Source organism: Hyperoodon ampullatus (assembly GCF_949752795.1).
Source record: "Hyperoodon ampullatus genome assembly, chromosome: 2".
NCBI classification, from domain to species: domain Eukaryota; kingdom Metazoa; phylum Chordata; class Mammalia; order Artiodactyla; family Ziphiidae; genus Hyperoodon; species Hyperoodon ampullatus.
In genome coordinates this window covers 184,183,423-184,207,855 of record NC_136915.1, presented here as the reverse complement: position 1 = coordinate 184,207,855, position 24,433 = coordinate 184,183,423, and the positions used below count along the sequence as shown (strand labels likewise).

Genomic DNA, 24,433 nt, shown 5'->3' with positions numbered 1-24,433 from the left:
TTTGCCATGATCTTTCAATGCAGATACTATAGTCACATGGGTCTGTTAAGGATTCGAGTCAATGGGATACAGAATTAGTTTCATTTTTTAGGTGGTATGAGAAATCAGTGTGAATTCTAGCCTCCTCTCCTCTCCACCCTGTTCTTTTTCTGACTTTGGAGTGTCACCTCATGTGGCATTCTGCACATTTTGGAAATCTTCAAGGACCACAATTTTTTTTTTTTTTTTTTTTTTTGTGGTACACGGGCCTCTCACTCTTGTGGCCTCTCCCGTTGCGGAGCACAGGCTCCAGACGCGCAGGCTCAGCGGCCATGGCTCACGGGCCCAGCCGCTCCGCGGCATGTGGGATCTTCCTGGATCGGGGCACGAACCCGCGTCCCCTGCATCGGCAGGCGGACTCTCAACCACTGCGCCACCAGGGAAGCCCCAAGGCCCACACTTTGAGACCTGCCATCACACACCACTTCTCTGTGGACTAGGTCAGCATTCGCTTCTGCACAGTAAAGGGATCTTAGTTCCTTTTTCTCTGGTTTCTACCTTTTCTCGCCTCTCTTTTCCCTATTGCTTTTTTTAAAAATCCACCCTACTGCTACTCCCCACCCACTTCCCCAATTTGCAATCTTCTTTCTTTGTTCCCAGGAGTCATCTGACTTCATTCATGCACTTATTCAGCACTGTTTGTTCTATACCTTCTCTGTAATCAGTCCGGGAGATGCAGTCATGAACAAGGCAGACATGGCCCCGTCCTTATGATGCCCATGGTTTAGTAGGGCAAACTGACAAGTAAACAAACAGCCTTATTCAAGACAACGCAAACCAAAAAAAGGGGAGGGGGCATAAAGGCACTCAGTGAGCACACAGGGGGCATACCTAACTCATATTTGGGAGTCCGAGAAGGCTTCTCGGAGGAAATGTCTACAATGGGCTTAAGAGGTGTGCTTTCCCCATTATGCATGATGACAATTTTGGTTCTACAGAAGTATTTTGTGTAATAATGATTAATATGTGGGTAAAGTTCACTCCATGATGTGTTTTCATTTCTTCTGAAATAATAATATTCTATGGCCAATAACTTTTAGTTAAAATAATGCCTTCAGATAATCCTAGGGCAAGGGTAATCTATTTTTAGTTTTAGTATTTATTTTTTAGTTTAGTTCTCGCTACTAAGTTTACTAAGAACATGCTAGGTGTTCTTATAGTTCTAGTCCCTTCAAAATCCTGAAAATTGCAGTTATTTCTATTTTACTGTTTCACAAACTAAGTCTCAGAAGTTAGATAACTTGTTTTAAGACTGCATACTCATCATTAGTCAGAATACTTGAGATGGTATCAAAGTCTACCTCTCACAGGCTGTGTGGCCTGAAGGAAGTTGCTTAACCTTTCTGTGCCTCAATTTCCTCATTTGTAAAATGGGGGTAACGATAACACCTACCTCACAGAATAAGTATTACAGAATTCTATCCAACCATGATGAATGAAATACAGAAGTAATAGTTCTTGTGCTTTGAAGCCTCTCAGACTCGAGAGGATACAAAAAAAATAAATTCAGAGAACGCAATTAGATGAATGCCATAGCCCTGGCCCAATATGCCTCATTCCTGCATCTGTATGTGTTGCCATGAAATCATGAGCATCAAGGGGCTGAGGGGAGGCAATATCTGGCTGGTTCTCTGTTACAACCTTAGTACCTGGCATTAATGTGAAGGAGTGAATACATAAACAATTAATCCTGTCTCTGACGCTAACCTGTTATGACCTTTCATGAAGAATTTAATCTCTCTAAGGCCTCAGTTTTTCATCAATCAATATTTGATTAATGATGTCTCACCTAATAGTCACATATAATATCTAAAATATCATAAAATATATAACCACTATTACCATACAAATATAAACACCATTCAGGCACCAGACAACATATATAATACAGGCCTCGTGTTTCACAAGGTTCCCAACAATTCACTTTTCTTAAGTGTCATGACACTTTATAATATGATCTAGGCAGATATACTGTTTCTTCCCAAATGGTCTCAAATTCAAACCACACTGAGTCACACTTCTGAGTCTTAAGCTTATTCCACATTTATGAGGATTTTAAAGTGGCTAATTCATGTGCCAGTGGCATTTGTTTGAAATGACATCATCGCCTCAATTGGATTGACATGACATCAACTGAACTGAAATGACATCACTGTACTGCAAGCACAGCTGGGGAGCACACTGGGTCCCAGCTTCAATCTTGTGATCAGTTAGAGGCAGAGGATTCATATGCTGAGCTGTGTTGATACTATATATTTCCAAACCCCCTTCTGCACCTGTGCAAAGGTATATTAGTAGAAGGATTCAGGTAAGGAGTGGTGGGACAGTGGTAGAGAACATGCAGTAAGACAGCCTTGGGGGAGGGGGAAGGGAGCCAACGTGAGCCCTTTTCCATTTTTCCAGCTTTGGCTTCACTGTAAATGTAATGTAACCACAAAGGTCATGGAATTTTAATGATTTAACAGAAGACAAAACTAAGTAACCCAACATTTGAAACTGCATTCTCAGATACCTATTTTATATATATATATATTATATATATATTATATATATAATATATATATAGTAATTTGTAAGTATATATAATATATACTAACATATAGTCTTTAATATAGATTATAACCATTTACTGATACCTATAGAAGTCTTACCTGTGACCGTGTAGTTCTCTCCATTGCCTGAATAGATGAGTATCCCATCCATATATAAAGAGTACTGAGTTATAATACCATTTGCCTTTTTGGGTGGATTCCAGGAGAGTAACAAAGAATTGAGAAGGGATTTGGCTACTGGTGGCTGAACCTCTTGTGGTGCTGTGGGAAAAATTAAAAAGATACATAGAGTCTAATTTTAGTTTACTTTTCTAATTCAAACTTTTCAGACCCAAACCAATAAATCATGGAATAAACCGGAAATCTCATGCATGGAAATGTTCCTGATTCGTGGGCAGCTTTTCAGTAATTGCTTTAGGAAGAGTACTAAATACCTGTCCTGAATTTATGAGAATTTGCCTCAACGATGGACAGGGAGTATTTACACTAGTTCACTTTACTGATCCTTGTGTTACTCCATCACAAGTATTATTAACCCATAACCTCTACTTGGGCTGTGCCTTTTAAAGCAAATTAGACAGAATCCCTACCCTTGAGGAGTTTTTGATCTAAGATAGGCAATGCTAGGGAGAGCGGTTCATAATCGATATAAAAAAACCTATATGTAGCCGTAGAAATAGCCAGAAAATATAGAATTAATTACATATGAAAACTACAACGTATGTGAGGTTTTTTTTTTAGTAAAGGGGGCCTGTTCATTTTCTATAATGGTCAATGAACTGGAGTCACAGGAACTAAAGAAAACTTTTAGAAATTGACCCTAAACATACTTATCGTTCAGTAAATTAGTAATAAATTTAAGGAAAAACTAGAAATTGGGAAATCCTGAAATAATGGAAAGAAAATGGTGAACTGAATGAGCAGAAATCCCTCTGGGGTTGAGCTGTGAAGTAGCTTTGGAGGTACCAGGCAAGACATGGACAGAGGATGTAGTGGATGTGGGGAAAAGAGTGAGATGTAGGACAATCTGTGCCATATTGAAGTTGGTGGAAGTAACTGGAAAAGGGAATAATGATATATGCCTCAGCAGAAGCAAAGACACAATAAGAAAAACAGTGCTAGTCTTGGTAGACCAGATGGAGAGAACACTGAGAAAACACAGAAGATGGGTCACCAATGCTGTAGCCCAGGTGAGGGTGGTCTGGTGAGGTCAGGTGCAAGGCATGAAGAACAAATTGTCACAAGAAGGATTTTACAAACTCTTGTTTTCTGTCCTGGTTTCATCAGATGAGCCATTGTCTTTTTTTTTTTGGCCACCTGGTGTGGCATGCGGGATCTTAGTTCCCTGATCAGGGATAGAACCTGTGCCGCCTGCATTGGGAGTGTGGAGTCTTAACCACTGAACTGCCAGGGAAGGGCCTCCATTGTCTTTCTTTACACATTTTCTGTGTGAGTGGTACTTGCTTTAAGGATTTAAAAGAAGGAGGGGGGAAGAAGAGGAAGTGGGTAAGGGTGGGTGGAGGGATAGTGAAAAAGAAAGAGACTGACAGACTCTTTTTCCCTAAAGATCAAGGTTTTAAGTCTCCTGAATAACTTTACAACTAGACAGTAAGAGAAATGTGTTAATCCCTCTCATCCGGGAGAGAGAAATACGGAGTAACAATGCTTTAAATGTTTTGAGAGCTGTTATTTCTTGAAGAGATGCATTCTGATGCTTCAGCAAAACTTTCGCTTTAGAGTGCTAAAATATTTTCTCTTTCCCACTGCCTTCCTAAATGTATGCTTTCTGAAACATTAATTTATGCCAACAGTTTGTAAGTCCCAAGTACAACAAAAGTGCGACTTGAGTCGGAAGGAACCAGGCCGTGATTAATAATGCCTCGATTGGCGTTTGGAGGTTCTATCACACTGAAATAATTGTTGCTCATGCTGGTGTTTAGCAGTTAAAAGAGACCATGGAAATCAACCGTTTGATTCTCAATTTCATACTGTGCCATACAATCAATTCTTTTTAGTCAGACTGTCTCTAGATTTACTTCTGAGCCATAGTAAAATGAGGAAGCTTTCATTAATCTTTCAGATGCTTCATATTAATGACAAGGCTCTTGCATGAACAATGTAACAGCAATTAAAAAGCCCATTAATCTGCATTACAGCTATTAAAGATGCATGTCATTAAAGGGTATGGAGTTTGATTCATTTTCGCTCCCCCCCAAAAAATGGAGCGATTATGGCCTGGCAATGCACTTTGTCATCAAATTAGGTTGGGGTTTTGTAGCAAATGGCCTTGCAGCATTTAGCTCTTCTCCTATTTTATTATTCATGACTGAAATGTGGAAGTCAAGACCTTTGAAATTACTTTACCTTCTTGCGGAGTAGAGATGTTCAGTGCATGCGAGCTCTCGGTACAGCCAGCCAAAGTGCAAGCAGCTAGGGTTACTGCATAGTTTTTGAAGGGTAGCAAGCCTGTCAATATGCCTGTAATGAAAGGGGACAAAAAGAGGTTTGCATGTTTACCAGAAGAAGCTATACAGAGTATTGTGTGTGTGTGTGTGTAAGAAAGGGGGGTAGAGACACAGAGATACAGAAAACAAAAACATATGCTTCTTTAATTCATTTTCCTGCCTGTGTGCTGATTGCAGAATGGTGCAACTAGCAAGAGGAAATGTAGTCAGAAAGAGAGAAACAGATATTGTATATTAACACATATATGTGGAATCTGAAAAAACTGGTATAGACGATCTTATTTACAAAGCAGAAATAGAGACACAGACGTAGAGAACAAACATATGGATACCAAGGGGGAAAGCGGGTGGGGTGGGAGGAATTGGGAGATTGGGATTGACATATATACACTATTGGTACCATGTATAAAATAGATAACTAATGAGAACCTACTGTATAGCACAGAACTTTACTCAGTGCTCTGTGGTGACCTAAGTGGGAAGGGAATCCAAAAAAGAGGGGATATAGGAATACGTATGGCTGATTCACTTTACTGTACAGTAGAAACTAACACAACATTGTAAAGCAACTGTACTCCAATAAAAAAAAAAGAGAGAGAGACCTGCTTATTGTTAAGACAGCTCTAAATAGCATTTTTCCAAATGTGCTTCTCAGCTGCTAATGCCCCTGAGATGTTTCCCCTGTAAAAATGGGGGATTCCACATTTGTTCGTAAAGCAGAGCCCAGTGTACCTGATAGTGAAGACGGCCATCACCCCATTTCAGGATACTAGACCTCCTGCAGAAACAAAACTATCTCATTTTCTTTTACCTCACATTTTTCAACCTTATTTAACTAGAGAGCGCTTCTTATGCGACATCTATTAACACACATTAGGAGATGCTACTCCCAAGAGTGACTTCATTATTTTAACAGTAGGGTACATGTATACAAACTATTTATGCACGTCGCAGCTAACAAATATGCCAATGAACATAGTTGAAAAATTAGCCAATTAAATAATTATGCTTTTGTACTTCTTGCAAAATTATTAGTTTATTTAATTAAGACACCTGTCTTAAACAGAAGCATTGCCCACAGAAGTGTTGAATTAACGTGACTTGGTGGTGGATATATAAGATTTGTTCCGCAATTAAAGGTGCCTGCAGAAACTAAAACACATTTTGTTTACCGGTGTTTATAATCAAGGCAGAGGCTCTTTATTTAGATAATCCCATGAATTAAAGAAGTATCCAAAATATAATTTCTGTATTTGCTCACCATTGTTTTCTGTTGCAGGTTTTAGAGCTGTTTTAATCCCTAATCACATAGACTGTCATCATTCTTATGAAAAGATGGTCCTACTCGTAATATCCTTTTATCAAGTAAACCTTGATTGTTTTAATGAACTGGTATTGATGACAGCTTGCATCATTCAACAACAAATTTTAAAATACACGTTTGCCTATTCCCTTTCCCCAGTAGAAAGGATAAAATATTAAAAGAGCAAAGATCCGGATGAAGCAAAGACCACAGCCCTTGTTTGCTTTGGCCCTTCTCGCTTGCCCTCAGTCCCCAGTGTTGCCTGCAAGTCTTTATTCTAGCAGCTCCCCCAAGCATCCCTCTGGGCTACCCAACCCTCTTGGCTGCACTTGGCACCAGCATCTTAGCCCGGGGCCAAAGAAGACAGCAAGCCAATGAACTAACACACCTACACGTGTGACCATCTCATGCCAAATGCAGCTCTAATTTCAAAACGCCTTCATGTTGTCACCTTCTGCTTTCCCTCACTCCTGCCACTGTGACTGTCATTTCCTCTTGAATCTCCCAGATCATGACCCACATTCTGAGCTCGCTTTTTAAAAAGAGGTTATTTCTCCTTCCACTAAAAGTCTTAAAGGAAAGCTTACAGCATCACATATGCATCTTCATCATGTAGTGATGTCGTGGTTAAGAGCAAAGATGCTTGCGCCAGATTGCGCGGGTCCAGATGCCAATTCTACTACTCATTTGTTGTATGGGTCTGGGCAAGTTGCTCAGACCTCTGTGCCTTAGTTTCCTCATCTGTAAACAGATAATGATTGTATCTATCTCGAAGAAGAGGCCTCATAGGGATAATATAGTATCATGGGTATATGAGATGGGGATACTACAGTATTCACCTCAAAGTGTTACTATCAAGATTAAATGAGTTTGGGACTATAACGTGCACAACGCAGAGCCGTGTAAGGGGAGAACTCTAGCACAGAGCCTTGGTAGCCCAAGCTATGCTACCATTCCAACTCAGTGTCTGCCTGCACTGTACTATTAAATATTGATTTTTATCTTGTCAAGATCACTAGTGATCCCTTACACACCAGACCAAGTAACCCTTCCGCAGTCCTTATTCTCCTCTACTTACTAGATTTTGCCTTGTACAGCTGCCGTCTGGGCCATGGAATTTTCCCAAGGAGTCCTCCTAAATAACTCAGGGCTCCTTGCTTTGCTTGACCAACTCAACTTCCTTTCACAGTCCCTTAAATTTTTTTCTTTCTTTTACAAGGTCAGGTCCTCAGGCTTCTTTCTTCTTCTGAACACTTGCCTTTGTTAGTTCACTTCTTCTAAACATTTGCCTTCATTAGTTCATCAAGCCTCGTCTCTCATTTATATCTGCAGACTTCACCTCTCCTCCAAGCTCTGGTTCTGCATTTCTACCTGCAGGCCGTGTATCCCATGTGGATGTTCAGCTAGCATTTCACTCTCAACCTGACCCAATCCAGACCCAACAGTCGAAATTATTTTGCAAACTCCCCGCTTCCTATTTTTTTTAATTTTTATTGGAGTAGAGTTGATATACAATGTTATGTTAGTTTCAGGTATACAGCAAAGTGAACCAGTTATCCATATACACATATCCATTCTGTTTTAGGTTCTTTTCCCATATAGGTTATTACAGAATATTGAGTAGAGTTCCCTTTGTTATACAGTAGGTCCTTACTAGTTATCTATTTTATACATGGTAGTGTGTATATGTTAACCATGGATGGACCTAGAGATTATCATATTAAGTGAAGTCACTCAGACAGAAAAAGAGTAATATCACATGGTATCACTTATACGTGGAATCTAGAAAATGGTACAAATGAACTTATTTACAAAACAGAAATAGAGTCACAGATGTAGAAAACAAACTTATGGCTACCAGAGGTGAAGCGGAGGGAGGGATAAATTAGGAGACTGGGATTAACATATACACACTACCATTTTTCCCATTTCTTAATACCTCTGTCATGATCCCTAAATTCCGGGTTCAAAACTAACATGTCCTTGTGAGATATATCCCAGCCATTTTATCCTTTTAAAATCTTTGGCATTTGTCATGTCTTTCCTATCGCCAAGTTCAAATCTATCAATACTACAAGTCTAAATAAGATGAGTTGCATGTCTGAATTAGTATAATTCCATACTAACAAGTAATGAATCGGCCCCAGAAAATAAAAATTTTAATCCTACAGTGAGCAAGGAAAATATGTTGGGACATGAAATGTTTCCTTTGTTCATCATCTAAAAACCTAGGTGGCATTGCCTCTCACAGGTGGTCCTGACCTAGCTGGGGCACAGATATATTGTGTCACAAAAGGCACAGTGGCTGCATACAGTTTGATGCTCTGCAATCTTTAGCATGAAGGTGTGTCATACATCCAGATAATTATCATTGGGAAACATAAAAAGCAGTTCCATTATGTTGCAAAATACGTTCCCTGAGACGTTCTTTCTTTCCAAATCACAGCTGAAGTGCAATGTTGGAATTGTGACTATTATACCAACTTAACAAGAAGGCAAAGGTAAGGTAGATAGCTAGTGGGAAGCAGCCACATAGCACAGGGAGATCAGCTCAGTGCTTTGTGACCGCCTGGAGGGGTGGGAGGGAGGGAGACGCAAGAGGGAAGAGATATGGGAACATATGTATATGTATAACTGATTCACTTTGTTATAAAGCAGAAACTAACACACCATTGTAAAGTAATTATACTCCAATATAGATGTAAAAAAAAAAAAAAAAAAGAAGAAGGATCATGTCAACCCAGATACTGAGTTCACATTCACTAAACGGTCTTCGGTGCTTTATTTAACCTTTCTTGCCTTCATTAAACGAGGCACTTTGTGTGTATATGTTTATCATGAAATTCATTTGCTAATTTCTTCCCCTCTTTAACCTTAAGGACCTTAAAAAACAGGCAATCTTCCTCTCAGCAAACTTGCATTCTTCAGTTTGTGCTTTGGTAGAGAAGTTTACCAAATTGTATTTCATAGAAAAATCCCAATATTCTGAAAGAAAGATGCTGGAGAGAAACCGGATCATCTTTCAGGCCATTTATCAAAGTGCTCACATTTCCTATCTCCGGGCAGGTGAAACAATAATAATAAGCACTGAGAAATGAGAGCTGCAAAATAGAAAACAGAAAAGGAGGAGAAGAAAGCTGATGTTTTTTCTCTTGCCAACTTCGAATCGCAGGTAGAAAGTTTTGGGTGGCTTGTAGATCACATTTTCAAAAAACGTACCGTACTTTCTGAGTCTGAGGTGGCCTTTCTTTCCTATTTGCAGCGGGAATCTTGCTCATAATGTTGTGTCTCAGAGGCAAAGTTTGTCAAACCATCAGAATAATTTCCCCTAAATACAGGTTAGTATCATCAACTTCAGTAAGAAGAGCAGTGTAATGACTGAGCACTTTCTCTCCTCTTGTCAGGTTACACTGAGGTTGGGGTAGGAGAAGGGGCTGGTCAACCAGGTAGGCCTCACTAAATCAGAATAACGACCAAGACATCCTATTGCCTGAGACATGCGGTCTCTCTCTTTTGTTTCTCAGTATGGAGAGTTTACCAGGATGGATTCAAGTTAATGCTTATAAAAAGTTCTGCTATTACCAACAAATAAACATACTCTCCCCAAGACTAGGCAAGGTAGCCTTTCTTTCTTGGATATATCCCTAGAGACCATTGAGTGATTGGCCAAATGGTCTTCCTTTAAGTGTCAGAGTCAGATTATATACTCTCCAGAAAAAAAAGTGGTACTACTATGACAGCATATCATTACCAAACAATTATTTATCAAGTTTCCTTCTATATGCTTCTGGGAGAGGTACTATAGACTACAGCTGATCTTTACAAGGTTTCTAATCTGAGAAAATATTAGAGCTAGAAGGACCTTCATGATAACAATAATACACAGATTAAATCCATAAAACAAAATGCTTGCATACATGTCAAGTGGACAAGGGCATTTATAAGATCCAGAGCTGCCAGTCCAAGATGATAGGGGATCTATATTTCATTAAAGGCAAAGAGAAAAAAAGGATAATCATTGAAAGTATATTTCAGTATTATACTTAAAAGAATACTGAAAAACATACAGAGTGACATATTTATAAAGGAATCCCAGAGAGAAAAATATGGCAAATACACTGTATTCTGTGTCCACAGAAAACCCAATAAGATAAAATGGGGTAGTCTCCTTGATGATCCTTAGGGTGTTTAAAATAAAGAAGTATATCCTGACGGTGAAAACTTTTAAGATTGGTTTGGATAGGAGCCCCTTTTCTCTGGCAGACATCACAGAGGAGTCTTTTTACCCTTTGAATTTGAGATGGTGCCTACCTCGAGGCAGGCCAGATGACCTCTCCAATTCCCTTTCAGCCGCAAAACTCTGTGAAATGAGAAAATGGTCCCAACTATGTCAGGAAACCTGCCAGTCTCTTTTGATAATGGAAGGGGGTGAGCTGAAAAAACATTCCATAAGTATAAAGGAAGCATTATTGATGTCTTAAAAGTGTTAGGATCCCATGAAACACAGGAGTGTTGGTATCCGGATTAAAATCATTGGCACCAGCAGGACCAGAATTCTCACCGCTAAGCGATAATGCATTTTGCATTAATGCTTAACATTGAGAAATCCTGATGGGCCACACCAAGGGAGTTTGAAGTAAAGTAAGTATAGTCCCTTTGAATTGCAGTCCTGTGGACCTCGGCGGGTGCAGAAAGCCCAAAAGCCAAAGGAGCAGGGGCAAGAACGTGATTTAAGGGGTGGCAGCACATCACAGGAGGAAATTGAAGAGCCCTAGTGCATTAGGTTCCAAACTGTGTGCTCTGAGGATTTCTGCCTAGCAGAGGGGAAGAGCCTTCTCCTCGAGAACCGTGCAGTTTAAAGTCCTTCGCAATGATTTTGGGAGCTCCTTGAATGCAGAGGGTATGACCTTTTGCTTCTTTACTTGTCCTATTTTCCAGCAGTTATTACGATGGTTTACCAAAGGTGGACCCTTGATGTTTGCCCAAAACATAAAGACCTTTCATCCTCTTAGCTCACTCAGCTGTCTGCCTCACTCTAAGAGATGCTCACTCCCGTCCTACCCTTTCCAGGGAGCTAGCCAAGGAACAGACATTGTTTCTTTTGACTGATAGATTATTATTTCCAACACGTGGTTTCCTGTGCTCTAACCTCAAGTTTCAAAGGAGCGGAAGAGAAATATTAATAATTGGAGGTGGCCTGACTACCTAAGAGAAAAGCATTGTGGAGCTGACACCAGCTGTGCAAGCTTTTGCGCCTCTAATAAAACTGTATGCTGAGAAGCAGGGAAACAACAGAGGAGTTGGCTTTGACACCGAGATTTTTATGATGAACTCTGACTCGATGCAGACAAGTATAAATGCTCGGCCTGGAAACCGAGCCTGAGACACAAGACAAAATGGCATCCTTTTCAAAGGCCAACACGTTTTGGAGAAGAAAAAGTGACTCTGTGTCTATTTACATCCTTGAGCACACTCCTCCCCCCTCCTCCACCCCACCCTCAGCTGCCAGCCTAGGTGTTTGGCCGGCATCCACTGTAATCTGTTCTCCTTCATTATGTTAATCTGTGGGCGGAAAGATTTCTGTCATCTTCGAATCGCTTGTACAGCAACGGTAAACACCTTGGCCTGTCTGTAATTGGACAGGTGTCTGCATTGATGTCACCCAGCTTTTAATTCAATTAAAGAACTGGCTGCTCTGCTCTCATTACCCACCCATTTCTGTTGCACTCTGAGTCTGACGGTGAAATCTGCACACAGCCATCACCTACCCCGAGTCCAAAGTCTGTGGTCCCCATGCAAAGGTCACGCAGAATATTTCAAAAACGGACTCCAACAATCCAAGTGTACTTTCCTGTTAGCAAAGGCATTTGGAATAAGATGGAGAATTTGTTCTCTCTCCCTCTTTTTTTACTTTTAAATTCTCTATTGTCTAAACAGTGTCTTCTACCTACTGGCCAGTAATTAGGAGCTGTCCAGCAAAAAGAAAAGCAGTCTCTAGCTTCCCCTCCCCAGGGCTTTCCTCCATCTCAAGAGAACTCATCAGAGTACAATGTTCTTATTTATTTGCTGGCATTTCACATTTGGATCAAGAAAGTGAGGGTGGGGAAAAGCAAGGCATTTATTAAGAGGGCCATCTGGTAAGGGATCCCACACAGGCAGAGCTGAGACTGCTACCTAGGGACACAGTAGAAGAACCCACTTTTAACAGGAAGCCAGCCAGGGGAAGGAGAGCAGAGAGATGGGGACTTTTCTGGCTTAAGATTCTGCTGCAGTGCTGAGAAATCCTAAATTTTAAGTGTGCTACATCTCAGAATGAGTTTTGAGCCACAAACTAACCCAGTGGATGGACGAAAGAGACTAAATCAATCCAACATGCCGTGATTTCTGCCCATTTAAAGGAACCTCTGAAAATAAAGTTCTAACACAGACATTGTGACACAGTAACCTCATGAAACTGAATAATGGCATTTGTTAAATATGGATGAAAATTCAATGGTCTAACAGAGATCTGGAAACGCACCCAGGATGCTTCTCCTCTGGTTCTTAGTAGCCTAGGAAAGTGGCATTTGTTGTTGTTGTCTTTGGGGTAATAGTTTAAATAAAAATAAGGATCTCTCAGGTTTATAAAATGAAAGTCAATTTTCATTTTAATCAAAAGGTAGAACAGCAAATGAGCTTACCCCAAACCTAACGTAACCCTTTGGAAACTAAAACGAATGTTTTACATATAATTTCCTGCAAATGGATTTTCTGACCTTACTTAAAATTTCTAGTACTAGGGAACACCCTGGATCAAAGACTAAACGGATTTCAATGTTTACAAATAGGAAAAACAAAATTGTTTATTCTTTCATTTTTTAAAATAAAATACAGGGTCTAATCCTAGTCTTAGAGAATGGTTGAAACAGTGATTTTAATTGACCTCCAAGCATTATCCAGTTAAGATTCTCTCAGTAGGCTTATAGCTAACCTCACATTTTTCATCAGTGCCTTCACGGTAAGAACTACAGAGTCTCTGTCATTTTCCTTCTAATTCTGCAATTGGTTTGAAGCCACCCACTCATGTGAACTCTTTATGGAGCATAAAGGGCCGTCACTGACATCATTAGAACTCTCCCAGAAAATATCAGACTTGACTAAGCAGGGAGTCAGGCAAGGAGACAGGAGGAAAAGAAAAATAAATGAGAAAGGAAAGTCATCCCTTATTGACCAGTGTCCTAGGTCCCCTGCTGAAAGCCTCCGATAGGATGAGCCCTTTGTACAGAGGGGGCTGCTGTTGGTCAGAGTGTAAAGGTCACTCAAGTCCACAGCAGAGTCAAGGTCAGAACCTACATCTTCTGACTCCAAGATCACTGATCCGCTTTACTAGACCTAAGCCCCAGTTCTGGAAGAAGAAAGAAGGCGTGTTGAATAAATATTACTAAAAATAATAGCACACTTTTATACTAAATACTTGATTTAAATATATCTGAAAACGTGTTAATAGGTTCAAAGTTATTACTAAAACCTACTGTATACAAACAGAAAGTAAAATGCTTAGCCTTCCAAATGCGTGAGTGTATATGCCTATAGTATTCCCTTACAAAAACAACTGATTCATAAGAAACTCTACATCAGTGTATATGTGTTTCTGTGTGTCACTGAGTATAACACTTTATATGTATATATATTTGGAACTAATCAAAAACTTTTTATATATATATATATAAAAACACTATATATATATATGTTTTTGATTAGTTCCACATATAGATACAATACAAATATAAAATGGTCATAAAAGTTAGAAAACAGAAAACTTGAGGAGACTGTTCCCTTTCTTGATCAAATGTGAGTAGTAACCCTTAAGTATTTATATCCAACACTATAGCATGGCCAACATGCCCAGTTGATTACTACGCTACAGCAAAATTGATGTATTACTGTCATTTTTAACCATCATACAACATGTTACCAAAAAGAAATCCAAATCCTGCACCGCAAATTCTTACTGCATAAAATAAAATGAGTAACTTGTAAAAAACCCCATCTGAAGCTCTCACAATGTACCAGGAGTTCAGGCACATTATATATTCAGGAGAGTTAGACAAAGCTATTAACTCATCAACAGTGCATTACCTGATGAAATTCTTCTACATTAGCTAAGCAGGAACATGACATCATTTCTATTTTTACTATTTATGTCATAGGCCATATTTTTGTCCTGTGAATTTTTTCAGACCAATTTCTTTCAAGATTTACATTTAAAGAAATAGTTTGTAATAAACCACAAATATAGAATATTAATCTATGGGGTACTGTGAAAAATGGCAAAGACTTCCTCAAAATTCATCTTTTAACAATACCATCAAAATGAATTTTTCAAATTTACCTCTGATGTTTGCCTATTGTGGCAGAGACCACTAAATGCACTCTCATTGTATATTCTCTTCCTCCACAGTAAAATAAAAAGACCCTTTAATGTGGGCAAATGGTCACTTTGAATAAGGACATTTCCAGCAATCCGTGTAGCTAGATATAGCCATATGGCTAAGTTCTAACCATAGAATGAAACCAAAGGTGGAGGAATAACTTCCAAAATATGTCATTAAAGTGAATGTGTACATCCTTGTTCAACCATTCCACCTTCCTGCTGAACGGAAACCAAACTAGATGGCTGATGCTCCAGCAGCCATTTTGGACCATGAGGCAGAAGTCTTGTCTCTAAGGATAGCATAGCAAAACGATGAAGAGTGTGGATCCCTGGCACTGTGAACATCTACCCCTACATTGACCAACTGTGAACACCTATTATCAGAGAGAGAAAAACTTAATTTTGTTGAAGTCACTGTTATTTTGGGTTCTCTGTCTCTCAAGAAAAAAATAATAAAAAATGAAAAACTTATCTCTACTGTTTTTGCCCCATAAAACACTCATTTTTAATATAATATTATACTTTAGAGAAAGTACTGCTTGTTACATATATTTTACCATTAAATTTTAAAATCAGGAAAAAAAAGCAGATTGTAACAGTAGCATCTAGCACTAACCCAGAACATAGTAGATAATGGTTTTGTTTTTAATAAATGAATAGTTTCTGCTCTGTGTCATTATCAGCTTTGCAGCAGCATGGCTTCCGTTATTTTAAATTGCAAATATATAGTCCTTGAGCTTCATTATGAGGTGTAAGTTTGGGAACTAATTTTTAGATTCTATTCATCCTATCAACATTTTTTCCCCATTGGGAATATGTATGTTAAGTTCCAAATATATATTTAAGTTGTGGTAGTTCTGCATATTATTTCATAAAATTAGAGAACTATAGAACTGCAGAACCAGTAGTTCAAAATTCAACTCAGCATGATAAAACAATAGTAACATTACATTAACTACAGGGTTAGCACCCAAACCCTGCACTTGTTTCTTTATCCCTTCCTTCATTCCTTCAAGAAAAGTGTATTGATTACCTACCTTGAGCAAGTTACTAAACAAGACTTAAAATAAATATAAAACATGATACTTGTCCTCTGGGAGCTTACTGTCTAATGAAAAAACAGAATGGGCGTACAAAGAGCAGCCATAGGCAGTTTTTTGTTTTTTTTTTTGCGGTACGCGGGCCTCTCACTGCTGTGGCCTCTCCCGTTGCAGAGCACAGGCTCCGGAAGCGCAAGCTCAGTGGCCATGGCTCACGGGCCCAGCTGCTCCGTGGCATGTGGGATCTTCCCAGACCGGGCACGATTCTCAACCACCGCGCCACCAGGGAAGCCCCATAGGCAGTTTTAACAACTGTGGAGTAAGACTTCTCAGCTGAATAGAAAAAAAATTACATGGCAGGGAAGTTTTTATTACAGTTATCTCTCTGCAGGCTTCTCAGGTAAGTATAGTAATTATACATATATATAACAAATATAATATATACATATATACGTATATGTGTGCATATACATACACATGAAGAGTAGAATCTTACTTATGGATGGACTAATGGTTGGGGTTAAGTTCCAAAGTCGGGCATAAGGCAAAAATCACTCATGATTTAAAGTCCCCTTGACCACTCCTTACACGGCCCGTAAAGTACAGTGCCTTTGATTTTGTGTATGCCTCTAATTCTTCATTAATCACTGATTCTCTATGGCTCTTAGCTCTTCGTTCTTTTTGTAGACACCCCAATGGTGTCTACAAACAAGAGTTTCCCTTTTCTGTCAATAGTTGGGAAACCCTAAAATTATTCACACATTCTTTCCCTCTAACAGGTATTGACAGTTTCAGGATTGGACAGCATCCTTTGATTGTAAGATTATTTTAAGAGTTTTTTCACTCTTTTTTTCATGCCTTCCCCACTTCCAAGGTGTGTGGTTAAATGTGTGTAACTGAAACACACAGATGAGACTTCACTCTGAGATTAATTACAATTATATTGCATGCGTGGAATTGCACTGGTCTCCTTCTTCTCTGGATCTAATGGGCATTTTGCATTTTGTATATAAATAGAGAACTCTCTGTCTTTCTAATGGGCATCATGGCCTGGGGGCTGAGAGGGTTGGGTTTGTTAGAAATGCAGAATCTCACACCACAATGCCAGACCTACTGAATCAGAATCTGCAGTTTACAGAGATCCCAAGTAATTCTCACTTCCTTTGCACTAGCAGCTTTCAGAAGCCTCACCCTTAAGGGTCAGAGGCCCTACTTACACTGCCTCTATTTCTTCACTTGCCCTACCACCGTTGTGCCCACGAAACTAATGCTGTTGGAACAAGGGGCAGGAACAAACAAAGCAGGGGTAAATGCAAGCCCAGCAGGTGAAAATGATCCCTTCTCACCTGGCCACGTCCCTCACCCCAGTGGTTTTTAATATGTGGTCCACTGACCTCTGCAAGAGCACGGACTAGCACACTTGGTAAAGGCAGATTTCTCAATCCTAGCCCAAATACACAGACTCTTGTGCATGGAGCCCAAGAATCTGCATTTTATAAGCAATCCAGGAATTACCTTATGACCAGCAGAGCTGAGACTCACTAATTATTACTACTAGCTGTGGAAGAGACAGAAAAATGAGAGATTTTCAATATGGAACCCACTTGCTTCAGGTAGAAGAAAGTTAATGTCTATTGTATATGAGGACTGAACCAGTCTTCACAGCAAAATCTATATTATCAGTTGCATTATAAATTAAAATGTCTTTCTTTTTTTCCCATAAATTTAGCTTTATGTGGGTCATCTGAAAGATTATTATTATTGGTTTATCAGCTAAGCTATAGTAAATAATAAATATGATTATCATTACCCGAAGAAGGAATATAACTCCTAGAGTTTAGCTCAATGTAATGCAACAATAAAACTGAGAAAATATCTTCTGTGTACCAAGTACATTCCTAGCACTCTGCCAGGTGCTGTACTAATTATGCTGATAATTAAGTCTACATGTTTAAGCATCTTCAAGAAAGAAATAAAAAAAATTGTGTATGTGCAAATTCTTGAATCCATTCATTCTTGACAGAATTTCAGATCAGATTGGGAAGGGTCTTTCTGAGCAGCTCTGGGTTTGAAGGGAAAATGCCAGGGCTGTCTCTCTGGGCAGCAGCTTCGGACGTTGAAAGTGCTGGAGGGAAAATCAGCAGGAGCTACGCAGAGTTAATTGGAGCCCTTTGCAACTAGTCTAAAGATACACTGGAGTGATAACTGCAGGGCTTTCTACCCTGAGGCACCAGCTGAGAAAATGAACTTTCAAGAACTCCCTGCTCTGAACCCTGGCCTTCGGAGGGCACAGAATCCAGACTCTGTGGCCCAAAGGGGCCCATTTGTACCTGAATGGGGCTGTTAACCCTTGGACTCTCCATGCTACTGGGATTTATCACATTTAATCCTCCAGTAGCCAAATTCATGAATGGTAAATATTCTGTCTCACGCTTCTATTGTTCCAGCTCTCTTAGTTAATATTCATCTTTTCTTTTTCTTTTGCCTTCTGCATTTTGTAAGTCTGACCATAATTTCCCATTTTTTCCCAAGAATCATTTCACTTAATTTTTTGTTGTCCTGTGATTTTCCTTTGCTAATTTTATTACTTACTTTTAATAGCTCATCATTTTTATATAGGCATTTCTCTTTCTTTTTTTTTTTTGTCCTATATTTGCAAGTTGCAGTTGGGAGGTGGAAGTTGTCATAAGAATTTCTGGTTAAAATTGAGACTTGATCACTGGTGTCAAACAGTGATCAGTGTTTGAACAGTGTTTCCCAATGCTGGCTGTACAACGGAGTTACCTGCTGAAACTTTTAAAATACCAATACCCAGGCTATATTCTAAACCAAAAAGTCAGGCTCTGCAGGTGAGACCTGGACATCAATATTTTTTAAAGCTCCCCAGGTGGGTCAGTGTGCACCCATGGTTGAGAACTACTACCTTATAAGAATGCCAAGGAAGGGCTTCCCTGGTGGCGCATGGTTGAGAGTCCGCCTGCCGATGCATGGGACACGAGTTCGTGTCCCGGTCTGGGAAGATCCCACGTGCCGCGGAGCGGCTGGGCCCGTGAGCCATGGCCACTGAGCCTGTGTGTCCGGAGCCTGTGCTCCACAACGGGAGAGGCCACAACAGTGAGAGGCCCGCGTACCGCAAAAAAAAAAAAAAAAAGAATACCAAGAAATACCTGTAAGGACAACAGGCAAAGACAAATGGACTCCTTAAAGGAGAGCCCAGGGCAAACTTGGTCCTGAGTTGGGTACAAAATGCCCACAAGTTCTCAGCACTCCTCCACCCGATACTGGGAAGAAAGAAGTTGACTTTTACCAATTGCTGTGAGGCTAATGCGAATTTACCTGAACTGAACCCCTCCTAATCCCAGTGAAGGGTTTTATTAACTGCAACTAGGTACCCAGTAAAATGACTTGAAAATGATTTGATTTTCCTGAGCAAACACTCACTCTGAAGGTAAATTTAGGGATAGGGCAAGTGAACTGTGGAAGTAGGTGTGTGTGTGTCGGGGGGTGCATTTAACAAATGGGAAAAACATCTGTAACTCAAAAGGAACAAGAGAACATAGCACTCAAATTCTAGAAGGCTATTTAGGCTCTGGGGAGGATTTAATTCAGGAAAACGGTAAAATGTAAAAGTCATCTGTTTCATGCTATTAAGATCGAAAAGAACTTGGAATCCATTAAATAAGAGACAGAAGGTAAATGGCAAACAACAGAGATGAAAAGTGACAATACTGAGAAGTAGGCAGAAATCAAAGTGAGTTGGATGAGGAACAAATGCAAATCATATAAAAGATTGAAGTAGAGGGGCTTCCCTGGTGGCGCAGTGGTTAAGAATCTGCCTGCCAATGCAGGGGACGTGGGTTCGAGCCCTATTCCGGGAAGATCTCACATGCCACAGAGCAACTAAGTCCCTGCACCACAACTACTGAGTCTGCACTCTAGAGCCCGCGAGCCACAATTACTGAGCCCACACGCTGCAACTACTGAAGCCTGCGTGCCTATAGCCTGTGCTCCACAACAAGAGAAGCCATCGTGGTGAGAGGCCCATACACTGCAACGAAGAGGGGCCCCCGCTCACCACAACTAGAGAAAGCCCGCGTGCAGCAACAAAGATCCCACAGAGCCAAAAATAAAAGACAATAAATAAATTTAAAAAAAGAAGACTGAAGTAGAAGAATTAAGTACTCATCTCAGAAGATTCAAACAGCAGAATCAATACTGCCAAAATCAGAAAATGAAAAAGGAAAAAAACTATGAAGCAAAAATCCAGAATTCAGAAACTGAATAGTATAAAGATAATTAATTCATTGAACATTTACTATGTGCCTGTTTATCAGCAAAATATTCTATGGAAGTAATTCATTGTTTTTTTTTTATCTTTGCAACAATTCCATAACATGAAGAAGGTTTTAACCCCCAGTTTATATATGAGGAAACTCCAATACAGTGATATGTTTTTAAATTTGCCTGAGATCAGACAGTTGATAAGTGACATAACTAGATTGATTTGACTCTTCAAGCTGTGTTCTGGACTGCTAAAATGAGGAGGAAAAACTGGGAAGAAATATACAATATTGGAAACTGTTATTTCTTACCAGAAGTAATGATGATATACACAATAGCAAACTTTCCAAGCCAAAGAAAGACCCAAATGTGAAGAAAGAAGAGCTCATTATATAACAGAAAAAAAAAATGTAATGAAAAGAAACCAACACATTTTATGATCACTTACTTGGTTAAGGACCCTATGTGAACCAACAAACCTAAATTGTCTTATACATCCAATATCAGTATTGTTCATTCAAATAAATACCACTCTAACAACCAAAAATTAAACATAAAAACCTCAACAAATGTCACCTCAGAAATGCTAAAGGGGGATTACTTTCAAGATCAATAGCAAAACTACTCATGAACTACTTTATTGTCCTCCCTCTTGGTACCTTGTTATATCTCAACTAATTGGCAAAGCAGCTGCCACCAACCAATCTCCACACTCCTAACATCTCCACCAAATCCAGGTTTCTGGCTCTCTACTTTCTCCCCCTTCCCCCCTCACTTTCTAGTATTCTTTTTTCTTTACTGTGAAATCTCTGACTTTGATACTTACTCAGCCTGGCTTTGGGGCTTTTCAATTCACACTCCCCTCCCTCAATAGACTGATTTGTCACAATAAAAGTCCACCTGGCAGTACCAGAGTTCTCCACAATCTTTAAGATTACCTCCTATGTACTTCCTTGTCTATTCATTTCACAACTGTGAGCAATAGATACATCTTTAAAACCCTTTGGGGGGAAAAAAGTTAAAGAATTCATAGTCCACACAGGCAAGAACAGAAATAAAGGAATAACAACAACAACAAAAAGTACTGAAACACAATAACAAACAAAACTGGAAAGCATGAACTATGATGACAGAAATAAGAGCAATCAATTGTACAAATCATAAAAATAAATGTGAGTTAAACTCCTCTACTAAAATACAGAGAATTTTAAGTTGAATGTAAAACTAAATCAAACTAGATTCTATTTTCAGAGATATACTTAAAGCAATGTGACTTTAAAGGTTAATATACAAATGATGAATGTAAAAGTAATAAGAAAAAGAAAAATACAAACAAAAAGCAAGTTACCAAAGAAACTGATAATTGACAAATCCAAGAAATTGACCAAGTTGCAATAATTGAGAGTTTTTCCTTAGTTTTTTACACGTTGGGTATATAAAAATAAATAACAGTTGGTCAGTGGTGCTCTAATTTTCTTCTCTCTGTACACTATTCACATGCTTGAAATATCCTACAGTAACATCCAATAGTTTATCATACTGGTTTTCAATCTCAGGGGTACTCTCTTCCAGAAAGATATCCTTCAGAATCTGGGCAAGGCTGGTGTAATGTGAGAAGCCTCCCTGCCCCGTTTCTGATTTTATCTTACCTCAAATTTAGAATTACTAATTCAGAGGATATGCATCATATATATATATATAATCAATATGGTATATCTAATATAAACAAATATTAGTCTACCCTGAATGGCGAGGATAGGTTTTTTTTTCATATTACCCATAGAAAACTAACAAAAACATTTAAAGGTGCTAGATTAACTATAGAAAATGTTCTTTAAAATCTGCACATAAAAATGTAAATCAAAATAAATGGAAAATGGGGGTATTGCCACACATAAGGCAAACATAAGTATAATATTCTTCATACGTAAAGAGATATTTAAATCAATGAGAAAAATGTGACTCCTCCAATAGAAAAATTGAGGATGAAATGTGCTAGGTATGTCATAAAAGAAGTACAAATTACCAGTAAACAATGAAAATACTTAATGCCTCTATTAATCTAAATTTGAGGTAAGATCAAATTAAAGTAATATTCTGATATATTTGGAAAATTTACAAAGTTTCTTTTACCTGTAAAACTTGTCAACTAGGATGAAATGAAAAATAAAATCTTGCATTCTGCTTGCTGGTGGGAGTATCATTTGTACACTTTTTTGGCAATTATTTGGCAACATAAAAATAACTATCCTTTGTTAAGAAATTACCATATGTTAAGCACTGTGCTACATGCTTTAAAAACATCTGATAGGGCTTCCCTGGTGGCGCAGTGGTTGAGAGTCTGACTGCCGATGCAGAGGACATGGGTTTGTGCCCCGGTCCAGGAAGATCCCACATGCCGCGGAGCGGCTGGGCCCATGAGCCATGGCCGCTGAGCCTGCGCGTCCAGAGCCTGTGCTCCGCAACGGGAGAGGCCACAACAGTGAGAGGCCGGCGTACCGCAAAAAAAAAAAAAAATCTGATAATTAACATTTATACAGTGCGATCCGATCTGTGTGTCATGTGCTGTCCTGTGTGCTTTACATATACATGGATTCATTTAATCCTCACAGGTATCCTATGAGGTGGGTAGTTATTTCATTCTCAATTTACCCATATGGAATCAGAAGCACAGAGATGTTAATTAATTTGTCCAAGTTTACACAGCTGAAAATTGTTAGACTTGGAATATCATCTCACCTAATAACTTTAATATTCTTCTGAGGTTAATATTATTCTCCCATTTCATAGGTTAAGACACTAAAAAAAAGATCCAGGAGAATACATAATTTCCCCACAGTCACAGGGAGGGTAGGCAGCAGAGGTTTGCATCAATGTCTGCTTGACCTCAAAGTCCAAGACTGACTAATGCTTTAAGAGAATTTGACCTAGTTGTTCCATTTCAAGGGGTTTATCCTACCATTATTGTCAGGAATTCTTCCAAAGATTTACATACAGACTTTTAAAAAATCGTATTAATTATAACAGCAAAAGTTGGAAATCCAGAAAATAAGAGGAAACTGAGACAAAATGAATTTGGGAGAGAGGAGGTGGAAAGCAACTGAAGAATTCTAAAGAGAGAGCCATGATGTTTGGTTGCGCCATGGATTAGAGTCATGTGCCAGGGGGTGTTCATGAGAAAGAAGAGTACTATAGTTGTCCAGGTAAGAGATTGGAATGGTTTGGCTTGGACAGTAGATAGGGGAGAGATGGATCAATTTAGCACTTAGTTTAGAAAATGGAATCAATAAACATGGATACATGAGGTATGAACAGAATGTAAAAGTTGAGAAAAATTCTCAAGCTTAATTAACTGGGTGGCTGGAGGTGTCATTTATTGATATTGGGAATGCAGGAGGAGGACTTCAGGTTGGAGATGGTAAATTTAGAGATTATGAGGAATCAATTGGAAATGTCAATTTTTCCAAATGTCTGCTGGATACACACATTTGGAAGTCTGGGTAGGACGTGCCTTTAGGAGTCAATAGTGTTTGTAGGATACTGGATGCTTTTTGAGTCGATGATTTTCCTGGAGCAAGATTGTAGGGAAAAATAATTAGCAAAAGAGAGAGAGAAAAGGTCCCCGATCTAAACCCTGTGGTTCTCCAAAATGCAGAGTTAAGCTTCAGAGGCAGTGGGCAAAGGACACTGAGAAAAAGGGGCCCAGAACCAGAAGGGTCAGAGAAGTGAAGAAACATTTCAAGAGACAGTAAAAAATCCACAGTGTAGAATGCTATCGAGCTGTGGAACCAGGACTGTAAAGTGTTCTTTGGATATTTAAACGTAGAAGTTGTTGGTGTCCTCAGCAAGGCAAGGGAGTGGAAGGCAGACCGCGTGAAGAAGTGGGAACAACGCCACAGATGCTTCTTGGTAGAGGCACGTTTGGGAAGAGGAGAGAGCGCACAATAGCTGGATGGGACTTTAGACCAAAGGAAGATTTTTGTCACTGCTTTGGGTTTGTTTGTGTTTAACAATGGGTGTTGACAGATGGAGTCTGAATGACCTTGGGCAGAATCCAGCTGGGCAGTGGCTCTAACTTTGGCATACACCAGCATCACAAGAGGAGGGCTTGTTAAAGTGGGGATTGCTGAGCTCTACCCCACAGCTTCTGATTCAGCAGGTGTGGGCGGCCTGGAGAATTTGCATTAATGAAAAGGTCCCAGGTGAGGCTGTTGATACAGATCCAAGGACCACACTTTGTGAACAACTGCAGGAGACAGAGGTTAAAAATATGTGAGCGGAAGAGAGACCACCAGAAACAGGTCTAAAAAGGCAAGAGGAGTTGGGGTCCAGAGGACTTT

General features: G+C 39.4%; 1 protein-coding gene across 2 annotated transcripts in view; it reads right to left on the bottom strand.

Annotated features, from left to right (window-relative positions):
* USH2A (usherin) overlaps positions 1-24,433 on the bottom strand; it is a gene marked incomplete at both ends in the record, with an annotated part of 756,807 nt that overhangs the window by 414,835 nt on the left and 317,539 nt on the right. For both annotated transcript variants that reach the window (XM_079697601.1, XM_079697602.1), the window contains 2 exons: positions 2,691-2,852; positions 4,956-5,069. In XM_079697601.1, the coding sequence (XP_079553727.1) occupies positions 2,691-2,852; positions 4,956-5,069 (276 nt within the window). The remainder of the gene's footprint in view (positions 1-2,690; positions 2,853-4,955; positions 5,070-24,433) is intronic.